Source organism: Trametes versicolor, assembly GCF_000271585.1.
Source record: "Trametes versicolor FP-101664 SS1 unplaced genomic scaffold TRAVEscaffold_6, whole genome shotgun sequence".
Taxonomy (NCBI): Eukaryota; Fungi; Basidiomycota; class Agaricomycetes; order Polyporales; family Polyporaceae; genus Trametes; species Trametes versicolor.
Genome location: NW_007360326.1, coordinates 2056052 through 2069987, shown reverse-complemented (window position 1 = coordinate 2069987; position 13936 = coordinate 2056052). Strand labels below are relative to the sequence as shown.

Here is a 13936-nt window from a genome sequence, read left to right as displayed (position 1 = left end):
GGTCTTGAAACAAGCTGGTTCGGAGAGAAGCTAGTACGGAGAAGCTCGGGCCCGATACAGGGCGTCAGGCACACCTTTCTGGCGCCCGACACAGCGCCCTGATTGGCAAATTTGATTTCTTTCCAGCCGAACGTCGATACGTGGTGTATGAAGGCGCACAATCCTGATATATAGTATATGAAAAGCGACATAAGAACACTGAACAACCTGGGGAAAAACATAAAGCTACTTGTACATTTGATAAACCTTCCTCTAACAGACTCCAAAAATTTAACATCAGCAACGCGAGCGACATAAATGTGAGCAGGAGTAACCCAGAGCTCTAAGACCACAAAATCCGCGGATTTCAGAAACGATGAAAGGGGGGCGATAGCTGAGTTGCCGGTTCAGACGGGCCACGACGACGCTCGGACAGTCTGGATCCACGACGCCGCGGCATCCGGGAACTAGAAACCAGAGTGTTAACAAATTGAGATTTGCCAAGCGTCCATGACCGATTTCGAACTCACCTCCCAGACAGACACTCCAGCATCTATTCAACGTCGAGCAATCAGACCTCTGCACACCGACAACCTGATAATTCATGCCACTCACTCCAGCCCTGCGATTTAGCCTGCGAGATGCACCCAGCGAGCGTCGCCGGCGCGATGTACCCGTTGGTCGCATCGCCCGAATTCGCCGGCTTCCCGATCACGAGCTTGCTCGCCGGGACGCCGGACGCGACGATCTGGAAGAGCGCCGAGTTGGGCCAGGTCGACGACGACGTCGTCAGGAGACCCGCACAGGTCGTGTATTCTGACGTGCCCTCTGCAAGATTGTGGCGGTTAGCGGCGCGGTCGCTATAAATATGGTAGAAGTTCGTACGGTTATAGAACTGGACATTGTACTGTGTACATGTAGTTTTCTGGTTAGTGACCTTCACATTCTGCATTGGATATGCCTCGTTGGCTTACCCAGTCAATCAAACTGCCGACTTGTTGATGAACCTTGAGGTATCCTCCACCCGGCCACTTGTTCGGCGTAAACCTGAAGACGACATGGACGTTGGCAATTAAGTATGGGAAGCTGGAGCACGGGATCCGTACCAAGGAGCAACGGCTGGCCGCCAAGGTCAGCTGCATGATGGTATTCGAGCACAGAACGTACATACGCGCATGTGTGATGATAAAGTTCCCCGCCGGGAGCTGTGCACGCAACTGTGTCGTGAACGAGATCAGCCAGGCCTCGGCCGTTCCCGCATCCATCGCGTTGAAGTCCTAGTAGAGTCACAAGGCCCCGGCTCGTCAGCTGCGTTCAAAATGTAGCCGTAGACGGCGTCCCGTACCTCGTAGTCGACGTCGACACCGTCCAAGCCCCACTGCTTCACCCAGGCCGCGATCGTGTTCGCGGTCCCGACGGGGTCGTTCCTTGAGGAGGTGGGCACGTCCGTCGAACCGAACACGGATACCATCAGCTTGATACCCGCCGCGGCGTACTGCGACTTCACGGCGGCGCGCTGGTCGGCCGTCAGCGTCGTCCATTCATATGCCTTGTCCCAGGCGCCTTCCGTCAAGAGGAACGAGAGCAAGCTGCGACAATACCACTGGAGTCAGTCCGTGCAGCAGATGCTGAAATTTATTGAAATTGAAGACGGGACATACAAGACGTTGAACCCCTTGATCGTCGATGCATCAGGAGGGCCGGTTGTTCCAGGAGCGTACTTGTCGCCGTAGACCACAAAGTGAGGCGCAGCCGGCGTAGCACGTGCGACAAGTCCACGCTCGTCGTAGGACCTCGGTGTGAGGTCCGCAAGCACATCGCGGGCCTGCACATCAAGTCTGTCAAACGGCGTCGGGCTCGCAACAGCAGTGGTGAGCTGGAGCACAAAGCAGGCCACTGCGAGGGCGGCAAAGCGACGAAGAACAGTAGCGAGCATGTGGTGCCAGAGAGCGAACAGCGAGTTCTCTTCGAGTCAGCCGCCCCGCGAGACGGGCTGCATTTATACGTCTCAGCCCCAGGCCATGACCACGACGATCCCGAAGAGCATATGTCGCCGCCAGACGCGCCATGCGGGCCCGGGCGTCCCCGCAAACGCAGTGTCCGCGCGATCTGCATTGCAACTGGTCTGCGATCACGTCCCGCCGCCGTATCCGCCACAAGGACGGCGTGGTGGCACGCGGGCCGGGTCCGTCACAGGCTCTGCATACCACATCTGGGCTGCTCGCGCGGCCGTCCAGCCTGTCATCCAGCCCGCGTGCGGGGTCATCGCAGCGCCAAGTACCGAGCTAGATAGGCAGATGTCCAGTGTAGCGCATGGGTTACAGAGGGAGACACCGAGACATCCAATCCGAGAGACATAACCAGGACACGCGGGCGCAAGAAGCGGCGACGGCCATGCGTTCCGGGATGTTAGATTAGTGGTCTGCGCTCGAGGAGATTCAGAGCAGTCGGAGAATGGTCAAAGGCGAGTGTCCAGCGGGATGTCCCCGACGGAATCAGATGGAACAGACAATTGATTCGAGAGCGCTGCCATTGAGGGGATAGAGATCGGGGCTTCCGAATGGGGGGCTCTCTAGGCAAGGCTTCCCGATAGCGGCATCAGTTGAGATTTCGCGCTGAGTAGAACCTTGCTCTAAATACACACCGCGATACGAGTATCTTTGTCAAGGATGGCAAGATACCTGTGGACGGAAAGCTCTGTGCATCCACTGGCGGCGATACTGCTACTCTGCCTCCTATATAGCCCTCCGAGAGAAGGATGCGTACAGAGTGGAGTATGTCTAAACCTATGTCTGATGGCGAATCGCAGCTGACCACGTCTTCAGCTAAAGAGAGGACAAAATAGGACGAGCGTATCGCACCTGATAACATAGAATCGTGAACCATGTCGGGCTCTGCTTCTTCGTTAGTGCGACATGTGAGCGAGGCGCATGCGTTCGTCCTGGCGGCAATCAAAGAGTCGCAAGAAGGATGCACGGATGCAGACTTGCGAGACTCTGCAATTTTACTCGCGCGACCGAGGGTTTCGAGCCTCGAGGTACCAAACAGCGATGGTGGTTGTGAGTAAACTCGGAGGAGAGAGCGGTGCCGCGGTGTAGCGCCCTGCTTATCTGGCGCTAGTAGAGGCGCCAATGAATTCATGACAAAGGTTTGGAAGATCCCGATACAAAATATTGTTTGAATTGGTCAACGCCGGACCACATAATCGTGTCACTGTTACAGAAGGCATAAGGATATCCGAATCTACGCCTCTGAAGCACAGCTTCCCTGGGTCATAACAATCGTTAATGTTAAGGCTCGCGCCTCGTCCCCAAACCGGCGGGTATATATCTAGCAGGGCCCATTCAGACGGGGAACGCCTGCGCGCGGACAGTCTGAATCCACGATGCGGCCGCGTCCGGGAACTAGGAGGAACAGCACGCAATCCATCAGCTATCAAATCCCTCGGAGATCCCAAGGATAGAGAGATAGAAGCTGGACGCACCTCCCAGGACATGACGCCCGCATCTGCAAGAGAAGAAGACCTGTAAGCGAGAGTTCGGAGGCGCGTGGAGATAGCAGAGCCTCACCCCATCCCTTGGCCTTTGCTTGCGCAACGCAGCCCGCGAGCGTAGCGGGGGCAATGAAGCCGCTGTCCGCATCGCCCGCGTTGTTGCCGGGCTTGCCAATGACAAGCTTGTTGAGGTCGACGCCTGCTGCGGCGATCTCGAAGAGAGCAGAGCCGGGCCAGTCTCCGCCCGCCGTGTTCAGCAGGTTGTCGCAGGTGGTGTACTCAGTGGTTCCCTCTGAGCAGCAGGTATGAATATAGTTGTGCACATGTCAGGCTTGATTTTGGGGACTTACGGTTATAGAACTAAGGACGAGCAGCGAGTCTGATTCAGCCAAAGACGAGACACCCTTAAACAAGGTTGCGTACCTGGACATTGTACTGCGTCGTGCATGAGCCTCATGTTTTCATCTCCGATATGAATGATTGACTTACCCAGTCAATGAGGTCTCCGACCGTCTGGTCGACCTTTAGATAGGCCCCAGCCGAGAACAAATTGTTAACGGAGAACCTGAAAAACCGAATATGAACACCGGGTCGAGCACCACGATCCACGATCGGGTGTGAACAAACCAAGGAGCAACCGCTGTCCCGAAGTCACCGTCAGCTGTTATCCACACACGACCGGCGATCATGAAAACCTACGCGCGTGAGAGAGAATGAACTGTCCCTTCGGGAGCTGCGTGCGCAGCTGTTGGGTAAAGCTCGCGATCCACGCCTCCGCCTTCCCGTCGCTCGCGTCCATCGCGTTGAAGTCCTGACCAAAGTCAGCCCGGCGATTCCCAGATGGCGAGGCACAAGTGTACCTCGTAGTCCACGTCGATACCGTCGAGGCCGAACTGCTTCACCCACGCCGCCATCGTGTTCGCCGTGCCCACGGGGTCCGCCCCGGAGGACGTTGGCGCGTCCGTGGAGCCGAACGCGGAGACGACAAGGCTGACCCCCGCGTCAGCGTACTGCGACTTGACGGTAGCACGCTGGTCTGCGGTCAGCCATGTCCACTCGACCGCCTTGTCCGCGGGCCCCGAGAGGAGCAGGAACGACAGAGCGCTAGGTAGACAATAGTATCAGCGCACGGTTCCGGTACAGAGAAGAAGCCTGAAGGTTTCGCACAAGACGTTGAAACCCTAGAAGATTTTATGAGCGTTATTCGGATGCTATAGAGGCTTGTGATGCGCACCGCGATTTCAGACACGGGAGGTGGGCCGGTCAGGCCGGAGACGAACTTGTCGCTGTAGACCACGAAACGGGGAGCGGCAGGTACAGCACGCTTGGAAAGGGAGGTGGAGGAGGTGGAGCGCGACTCCAAGCTCAGCTCACATGCAGGGGCAGAGAGCACGCCTCGGAAGAGGAGCATCGACGACAGCACGTAGAAGAAAGAGAGGGCGAACATCTTGCTAATAGGAACTCGGGGCTGTCGTCGACGATGGAGGGTGGGTGTGCGCTGAGAGCTCAGAGCCTGAAGAGCTAGACCCGCCATCGCCAGACATTATATATCGTCCTCGACGGCTACTACTCCGTCCTCCATGCGCGAGGGTTCTTCTCGCGCTGCAGATACCACGAGGAACGCTGAAAGGGCGCTCTGCATACCATGCGGTCCGCCTAGCGTGTAATTTTGGGACAGCGGGACTGGTAGTCAAGCGAGCGGCCTGATAGAGCTCGATCAAGAAGGAGCATTGTTAGTGAACCATGCATTCCACCGGACTCGGAGACGTGGATGCGGGTGGAAGAAGCAGCCGAAGATGTACCCCGCATCGAGGAACGATGGGTTCCCGAGCCTGCCGGTACCGGCACGATACCGTCCTGGCGAGCCTATCCTGACAGGCCAGAACGCGCTCAGAGGGCCGACGAGCGAGAAGCGAGCCGTGAAGGAGATCAAGATGAAAACACACGGAGGCCATGCGTTCGTGGAGTGCGGGATGCTGCCACAATACCACAGGATGACCTGCGCTGATAAAGGTCCCGCATGGGTCCGCTGCTAGAGGTGGGAGGGTTCATGAGGAAGAAAGCCCGAGGGCTACGCTCTTCGCAAGAGTGGCCGGCGTACCACGCAGGATATCGCGAACATAGGCCCGTCATGCGACGTTCTTCGTCTTCAAGAAGCCCGTCATGAGGCCAGATATTCCCGCAGGAAGCCACCCCGTCGGAGTACCGCCTAGCCGAGGCGATAGTCAGAACGAGGCCACAGAGAGCATGTTTTGGTCGACATATGAGTACTGCGCCCGCAGGGGATCAGCCGGCCGACACAGCACATGCTCGCACATGCAATTGTGGGACGGTTGCGAGGTTGTTTGCGGGCTCTGGAGCAAATCCATAAGGCACGGACGCCCTCCGTCGCGGACTTGCAGCGCTCCACCTAGCCTAGAGCTTTCCGTTGGGGCGATGGAGAAGCATATAGCTATACAGTAGGTTTGCAGTGAGTGTGGGAGGTTCAAAGGAGAGGTCCTCGACCCGCGGGATCGTGGAACATACGAGGGCGCTTCCTAATTCCGACTTTCCCACAACATCTCGGTAGCACACGACTCAGAGTCTCAAGCAGCTAAAATCCATAATTCATAACGACTAGATTGCAAAACGTAGCGGACAGCAAGGACAGACTACTACGTAGAGCGACGAGGGTGTCAGATAGGGGAGGGAGGTGTATACGGAGGGCAATGAGCGCGCTCGGGCGCCGACATACATGGGTGCGTAGGAGAGGAGGGGGATTAAGAGCGCGTATAAGCACTAAATGCAATAAAAAAAGTTCAACGAGCCTAGTCCAGAACCGGGAAGGATGAGGGATGGGGGGAGGGGGAGAACTGTATGCGTGGAAGGTATCAAGAAAGACTGGCTGGTGTACATGGGCGAGGGATATGGTCATGCGTGAATGGGAGGATGCGTCAGACAGATGGACTCAGAATAATACGGAAAAATCGAGCGGAAGGATAGCAATGCACGAAGGAGGGATGAGCGGGCGCAGCGGTGATCATTGTACGGAACACCCCCCGCTGTCTCGGTCGCGCCGCTTCTCGCGGTGAGTCGGGGGCGGCAGCCCGCCTACGAGCCGAGGCTCGTCCCGCTCAGTCTCCGCACCAGACGCCGCAGAGACCGCCGAGAACGATGTCATGCGCGACAGCCTGTCCGACTTGTCGCCCGACATGTGGCTGCTGTGCCTGTTGCTCGACATGCTCTCCGCCGCGGTGACTGCGCTGCGCATGCTCGCCGAGTTCGGCGACGTGCTGTTGCTCGAGATGGACTGTGGACGGTCTTTACTGTCGCGCGTGCTCTTGCGGTGCAGCACCGAGCGCTTGTTTGAGACTTGGCGGACGGGCTGGGGAACTGGTGGGGTTGGCGAGAGCGAGGTCGTGGACTGGTGGTCTTGGTCTATGGTCAGCGACGACTTTGAGCGCTTGAATGCGGCGAAGACTTTGAATGCCGTGGGGGGATGGGCTAGATGGCCTTGCTGTCCCGGGGTGTGGGGTTGAACGGAATCCATACTTGTTCGCCGTGAGAAGCCGTCGTCGGACGTCTGACTGGTAGGGCTAGTGGGCGGTCCGCCTTGCGCTGCGGCAGCGAGAATGTCCATGGGGGAGGAGCTGCCATTCTCCGCGTACTGCGCGTACAGCAGCAGCTGGGATCGCAGGTCGCAAGTCGGCGGGGCGTTTCCTGAGCATCGTGCGTGGGCAATGAGACTGCACTGTTCGCAGAGCACGGCGCTCTTCTTGACACTCTGAAGACAGACCCTGCAGATGACCGCTGGATTCGAAGTCAGCGAATGAATTGGGCACTACGACCACATTACGTACGTTTCCCGAAGGTCGTTTTGACGAAGGAGTGTTCCCGGGGTGAGATTGGCTCTGGGTCGTTCGATAGCCTTCGCCGTGGCGGGGAGCCGGGCAGGTCGAGAGGGCTCGGGCGTTGATCCGCGGACGACCGGTCAGAGTCAGGCATCTCCAAGTCCGCTAGGTAGCGGATAGCCTTCGACTTCTGCATGTCGGCGCTGACGCGGCGCAAAAACGGAATACTGTCTTGGGGCCGCAGTTCCTAGAATCGGGCAACGAACATGAGCGCTCTTCTACACGACGTACAGGGGGGACCCAACTCACTTTGTGAGCCGCAGAGTGCTTCTTGAGCCACTCATGCTCACAAAGCTGTTCAGCGTTCGGTCGCTTAGTAGGGTCCTTATTGAAACACCACTTCAAGAAGCTCTGCAGGTTCTCAGAACATTCCTCAGGCAGCGGCGGCCGTTCGTCCTCCACGATGCGGAACATAACTAGTAAGTGCGTTGTTAGCGGCAGCACCTCGCGACAACATGTAGAGACATACCAGACATGCTGTTGGCGATGTCGGCGTACGGAGGCCGACCAGTGAGCAACTCGATGACGGTGCAGGCGAGCGACCAGATGTCCGACTTTGTCGACGCGCCCTTGAGCTCGATGACCTCGGGCGCCATCCAGTTCGGCGTGCCGGCGACGTCCTTCATCTCCCGCTCCATCGCCCTCAGGTTCAGCGAGACGCCAAAGTCCGACAGTTTGACATTGCCGTTCTTCGTCGTCAGAATGTTTGCCGCCTTCAGGTCGCAGTGCACGACGTCGTTCTGGTGTAGGTAGTGCAGACCCTCGAGGATCTTGACGACATAGTTTGCGACGAGGCGCTCGTTGAGCTTCCCGAACGCCTTCAAGGTCTGACCCAAGGAGCCGTTCTCCGCGTACCTAGGCGCCAAATCAGTGTCATTCCACCTGCTGCCACAGGGAGCGCTCGGGACACTCACTCGAGAACGATGTTGAGCGAGGTGTCGTCCCGGGCCATGCCCTCGTACTTGACAATGCTCGGGTGCGAGAGGCTCTTGACGAGATCGACCTCCCTCATGAGCTGGGAAATCTCGTCCTCCTTCAGGCCCTCTAGCCTAATCCGCTTGACCGCCACCATCTGCCCGGTGTTCAAATTCAGCGCCCTGTACACAGCGCCGAATTGCCCACGGCCAATGCAGTTCCCCAGTTGCTGTAAACAGAAAGCGGTAAGCCCGCCGAGCGCGGAATGCAGACGTAAAACTGAATCAGCCACTCACGAACTGCGTCGGTGCCTTGCCATCCTCCCGCACTATCAACGTCTGCCGTACGCCACTACCATCCAGCGAATCGCGCGACATAAGATCGCTCGCGCTCGCATTGCTCGAGGCGACGCCCAGGTTCACCATGCTCTCGAACCGTGACCTCCTCGGCTTCGCACCCAGCTCATCGTACGAGTTCGGCCTCGGCTTCCTCCTCGAGCTCGCAGCGTCGATCTCGCTCTGGAACCGCCCCCGTGGCAACCGTGGGCGGTCAACCCCAAGCACGCTACTCACGTCCGTCTTCGAGTCATTGGGCGACGCCGACGGGAACACGAACCCAGCCCCCGGCGGCGTCGACGAGTGCTCGCCCGACACCGAACGCGGGAACGGCACCGCCGCGTCGCTGTCGTCTGGCGACGCCGAGCCCTCTTTGTGGGGGATGTAGATGCCATTCCGGTTGCCCGCGGCCTTCGAGCTGCTGCGCCGGAGCACCACCCGTCGGGACGGCGACGCGCCTGCATCCGGACTCGAGTCGCGCCGCAGCAGGGCGTCCTTCGGAAGCAGCCCGGGCGTGTCGACGCTGTGCCGCGCGCGGTGTGTTGGGCGGCGCGGCGAGAACTGAGGCAACGACTCGACACTCTCGTTAGGGGAGCGCGATGCAGCGATCACGAGCTTGCTGCGCGGAGGCGAGATGGAGAGTGGCGTGTGGACAGATGCGCTGAGAGAGAAGGAATCGTCGTCGTCGAGGAGGGAGGACTTCGGCGCCTGGAACGTGTCCAAGCCGAGAAAGTCGTCGGGCCACTTCCCCTTCCCCAGCTTTATGGGGACAGGGGCTGTCCTGAGAGGTGAGCGCGCTCGCTCTGGACTTTGCTTCTCTCCCTTGGACCTCGCACCCCGCGTACTCGCCAGACCGTCCTCGGACTCTTCGACGACCCTGGACAAGTCCACAATAGCGGTCTCGCTCGGCCGACGCTCGCGCGACGGACGTGTAGGTGAGTCCATGCCACGATATCGACCCTCCTCCTTGAACGAAGGGGCGATCGAGCTGCCCTCGGTGCGCGTCATCGACGGCGACTCGGAGGTCGCCTCCGTCGTGACCGTCCGAATCGTGCCGAACTTATTGTTGACGCTCGTTGGACTCCGTGGGGGATCCAAAAGGCTCGAGAAGGCGGTGGAGAAGTTAGTGGAGTCGGTCATGTTGCTAGAGGCCTGGGACTGCCTCATCGCCGCAGGCACTTCGAAAGACTCGGCCATAGACCCCATGACGGAGTCGCCGACAGAAGCGCGGGTCGAGTCGGCAATGGATATGCGCTCGACGACAGGACGGACACGAAGGGGTGAGCGCGGAGGAGGGGTCATGACCATCGGTGGGACCTCATCTCGGTCAACGCTGCTTGGAACAGGGGTGGAAGGTTTGCTGCCGAAGACATCGTCGTTGTTCACGGTCTTGCCGTCGCTGGAGTCCTCGTTCGGGCTGTCGGAGCGCACAGTCGGTAAATGCTGATGGGGACTCCACCTTTTCCTCTGTCCAGGCGAGCTAGGTCCGACTGGCGACGTCGAGCGCTGTAACTGCGACATGCTGAGGTTCGGCGTTGACGCGGCGGCGCGGGTGTTCTGGCCATATGGACTCATGCCCATCCGCGACCCACCTAGGATCGCGTTCGACGGTGCAGGAGGAAACTCGGCCAGCTGCGAGAGCGCGATGACCGTTTTCGCAACCCGCGCAAGGCACTCACTCGTCGCCTCGATTAGGTCGTCGCGGTGGAAGAGCTTGTCCGAGCCCAGCCCGACGGTAGAACACGCCGCCAGGAACTTCGTGACATTCGACGTCCGCACGAACCCGTCCTCTCGCCGATCAACTCGAGCGATGGAGTTCGGGAAGAGCTTGTTCAGGCACCTGCAAAATGGACATACGCCGTGATGAGCACTCAAACAAACACGACAAGACACGGCGTACGCACTGGCAGAGCACATAGCCATCCCTCAGCGCCTCCCCAAACAGCCGCCTTTCCTTCTCCTCGCTTCCCGACGCGACGCCGTTTCCCAGGGCCGAAACATTCACCTGCGATGAGCTCGCGACCGCCCCGCTTCTCGTCCATATCCGCTCAACGCGCGCCAGCGCCCTCAGCCGCACCTCGACCTCTTCCCAGTCCTTCGGCTCCAAGCCGGATTTGCCGAACTGCGCTGGCGGCTTCAGCATCTCTCGGCACAGGAAAGCCGTCGCCGATCGTATGAGCTCCCGGTGCTCCGGATTCGCGGGCGCAGCGAGCGACGTGGTCGACGCGTTGTACAGGCGGTTCTGGCCATAGCTAGGCGAGTAGTTGCGTTGCGTGGGGGATACGGCTCGCGTACGGGCAGGGGTGACGGGAGACGCCGCGCGGGAAGGCGACGGTGATGGCGGGATGTTCGGTCGAGCGCTGTCCAAGGACGGCCGTCGATTCGAAGGTGATGCGGAATTGAGGGGCAGATGCGATGTGGAAGCTGCGGAGGGAATATTGCGATGCGTCGTGGGGGTGCGTGAAGATGAGCGAGCCAGTGTGGGACTCGTCGCGCGAGGCGTCGTGGGGGAAGACGGGGGTGAGCCTAGACCTAATGGCAAATGGCTGGCACTCGCTGCAGCCCTTCTCGAGGAGCTCACACCGAATCCTCGAGGCGACGGCGAGCTTGGGGGCGACAGATCAGGTGATCTCGTTGCTTCCCTCGACCTGCGCGTCGGGGTCTCTGGTGGTGGTGGAGAGCGCGACTGGAGCTCGCGGGAGTGTAACGAAGGAGCGGTGGGTGACGAGGCAAAGGAGAGTGGAGGTGGCCGAGACTGTTTGGATGGCCGCTGCATCTCGCTGCTATCCCTGGGGGTTGGTGAGGAAGTGCCATTGGAGCGTAGGTCTCGCCGGGGGGCCAAGGGAGTCGGACCACTGATATCCTTTGGACTTACTGCAGGCTGGGCGCTCGACCTTCGTGTACGGTCTCGAGGTGGTGATACGAGAGCAGCAACATTGGAGGTCGAGCCGCTGGGGAGAGCGAAGGGTTGTGTGAAGGAGGAAGGGATGGGCTGCGCGGATAGATGCAATGTGGGGGAAGACATGGAGGCTTGCCGCAACGAGGGCGTCAAGAAGCTGGTGTGGCCCGCGAGACGAACTTTGTCCTTGTCCTTTGGTTTGTCCCGATCCCGCACTGCGCGCGCACCCTGGCTCTGTTCGCTGGCCAAGGGCGGAACGGCGGGGACGGGCGAAGGCGTCGACACATCCCTCCCCGGCCGGCGGAACGAAACCTTAGATAGCATCCTCGATCTGGCCTTCTCCTTCTCCTTCGGGGCATCGTCCTCGGACGCCCTCCCCTTGCCCTTGCCCGCTCCGGGAGAGAGCACGCCTGACTCGTCAACTGCTGCCGGAGATTTCGCCTTGGACTTTGTCGCGGTCCGCAGGCTCTGTTCGAGCGAAGAGCGCAGGCGACTGAATGTCTTCGGCTGGGCTTCCGACGTGTGCGATTGGAGCCGGGAAGAAGATGCCGCGCCTGTGCCCAGCGGGGCACCCGGATCGGCGTGCTTTTGGGAGACCATGGAGAGGGGCTTGGATATAGATATGTTGAGTTTGGCAACGGCTGCCGCCATGTGAACAACGGGTTCGTCGTGTTCGTCGAGAAGAACGTTTCGCCGACACCGCTAACTACCGCGGGGCGCAGCGACACGGACGCGGCGGGCTGTCAGATTTCGTGCCTCAGAATGAGCGAGATTACGGCAGACTCACGCACGAATAGACGGCAGGACAGGGCGGAGGCGGACTCGGGGCAGTTCTGGTGGACAGAAACGGGTGAGCATGGGAACGCGCGCGCCGGATGGGTGAAGGGTTCGGGGTGAGATGAATCGATAACCGTACCCAGAATGCCCCAGCGGAGTGTTCTAGTATTGAGATAGGGAGGGGAAGACGGCCTCGGAAGGGAAATGGGGGTCGCGGGTGAGGTAAAGACGAACCACGAGCGCGAGCATGCAAGTCAGCGGATCCTGACGCGCTCCTGTTCGCACAAGCGTGACGGCGCGATATAGCAGGCCGCTGTAGGGTGGGTGCCGGTTGGAAGATGGTGTTCGTTCGGGCCTGGGAGATCCTCAGAGCGACGAGGCGGGAGAGATGACAAGGAAGCTCAGCGGACGCGCCATGCACACGGCGCCGGGACGAGAAAAAGAGAGAATATAGCGCTGCGCAAGTGAACCAGATCGTGAATAGCACGAAGAGGACGACGGTGGATGAAAACGAGCGGGTCGCTGGTCGTCGTTAGCGGCCAAGGAGCATGCAACACGGGTTGAGCAGCTGGAGCTGGGCGTCTGTGCTTGCCGACGCGATATAAGGAAAGTTATGGACTGCCGCTGGTCGCCTCCCGCGCTCCCTCGCACACCATCAGCCGCTTTGACTAGCTATATTACAGGAGCTCGCTTTAGGAGCTGCGAGGAATGGATCTACCTAGCTAAGCTAAGCTAACAATGTAGGCTAATGCGCACCCTGTCGGCCCTCTGTGGCCCGCGCGCCATCCCACACGAATCCCGCCTTCCCCGCCGCGCTATCTGAGACGGAATTCGCGGCTCCGACCGCCGTGCGTGTTCGGCCACAGGAGCATTCCGCGCGCGCGAACACCTCTGCCGCTCTGTGCCGGCAGAACAGTAGTGTGCTTGACAGGTCCGTGTGCTTGCTCCGCAGGCACAACATCCTTCCTCCTCCTCCCATCTCGAGATGGCAACCAGGCGGCCTATGACGTCGACCTATGACGATCTATATGAGCAAGCGCGGTTACGACGGCTAGAGCAGAGCGCTCATAACCTCCCCCGTCCATCGACTGTGCACCCCGGGCCCCCGCACCGCAGCGTCCAGGGCGAGCAGCGCGAGCCTCGAGGTCGGCCATGCATCTAACAGAGGACGTCCATCAGCACTTGTTCATCAGTCTGAGCGGCTTTCTGACTGTTAGTCAGAAAGTCGCGACCGTGATAAGTCGGCCACGATGCGCGGCGCTAGCCACGGGACGAGCGTAGTGAGCCACGGGCGCGACCCGAGGCTTCGAACGCACGGCGTCTTCCTGCAGTTCTCCCGAGGATGCCCAACGCACCTGAACATCACACCATCAATGATTACTAAACCCGATGCACCCCCTGGGGTACCTCGGGTTACTTTGACTTGAACACCCACATGCCGCCCGCTACTAATAATTCTAGCAATAATTCGTGCTCTTCCCTAATGAAGAAGGACGTCCCTCCCCTAAGTACGAGGGCCTACGGACGTAGAGTAGATTAGATGGTATAGTAGATCAGAGTATAGATAACAAGTAATCTACTGATAACGAGTACATCGTCCGATATTGCCGGGCGTCGAGTCCGCCATCAGCGCCCGCTGGTTGATGCC

At 59.5% G+C, this 13936-nt stretch overlaps 3 protein-coding genes across 3 annotated transcripts; all 3 read right to left on the bottom strand.

The window, feature by feature from the left end:
* Positions 1–386: 386 nt before the first annotated feature.
* On the bottom strand, positions 387–1915 carry TRAVEDRAFT_72257 (glycoside hydrolase family 18 protein; the record flags this gene model as incomplete). Its single annotated transcript, XM_008040730.1, has 9 exons — positions 387–446; positions 510–532; positions 595–807; positions 865–886; positions 954–1026; positions 1086–1098; positions 1151–1256; positions 1325–1568; positions 1641–1915. The coding sequence occupies 9 exons, from the start codon at positions 1913–1915 to the stop codon at positions 387–389; spliced, it is 1029 nt and encodes a 342-aa protein (XP_008038921.1).
* Positions 1916–3323: 1408 nt separating this feature from the next.
* TRAVEDRAFT_47923 (glycoside hydrolase) lies at positions 3324–4919 on the bottom strand (the record flags this gene model as incomplete). Its single annotated transcript, XM_008040204.1, has 11 exons — positions 3324–3383; positions 3464–3486; positions 3549–3764; positions 3823–3832; positions 3896–3907; positions 3962–4037; positions 4100–4112; positions 4172–4283; positions 4333–4576; positions 4640–4653; positions 4707–4919. The coding sequence occupies 11 exons, from the start codon at positions 4917–4919 to the stop codon at positions 3324–3326; spliced, it is 993 nt and encodes a 330-aa protein (XP_008038395.1).
* A 1572-nt stretch (positions 4920–6491) lies between these two features.
* Positions 6492–12162, bottom strand: TRAVEDRAFT_122983 (Pkinase-domain-containing protein; the record flags this gene model as incomplete). Its single annotated transcript, XM_008040729.1, has 7 exons — positions 6492–7261; positions 7312–7549; positions 7612–7778; positions 7832–8217; positions 8277–8506; positions 8574–10452; positions 10517–12162. 7 exons carry the CDS (start codon positions 12160–12162, stop codon positions 6492–6494), a joined length of 5316 nt encoding a protein of 1771 aa, XP_008038920.1.
* Positions 12163–13936: the final 1774 nt, after the last annotated feature.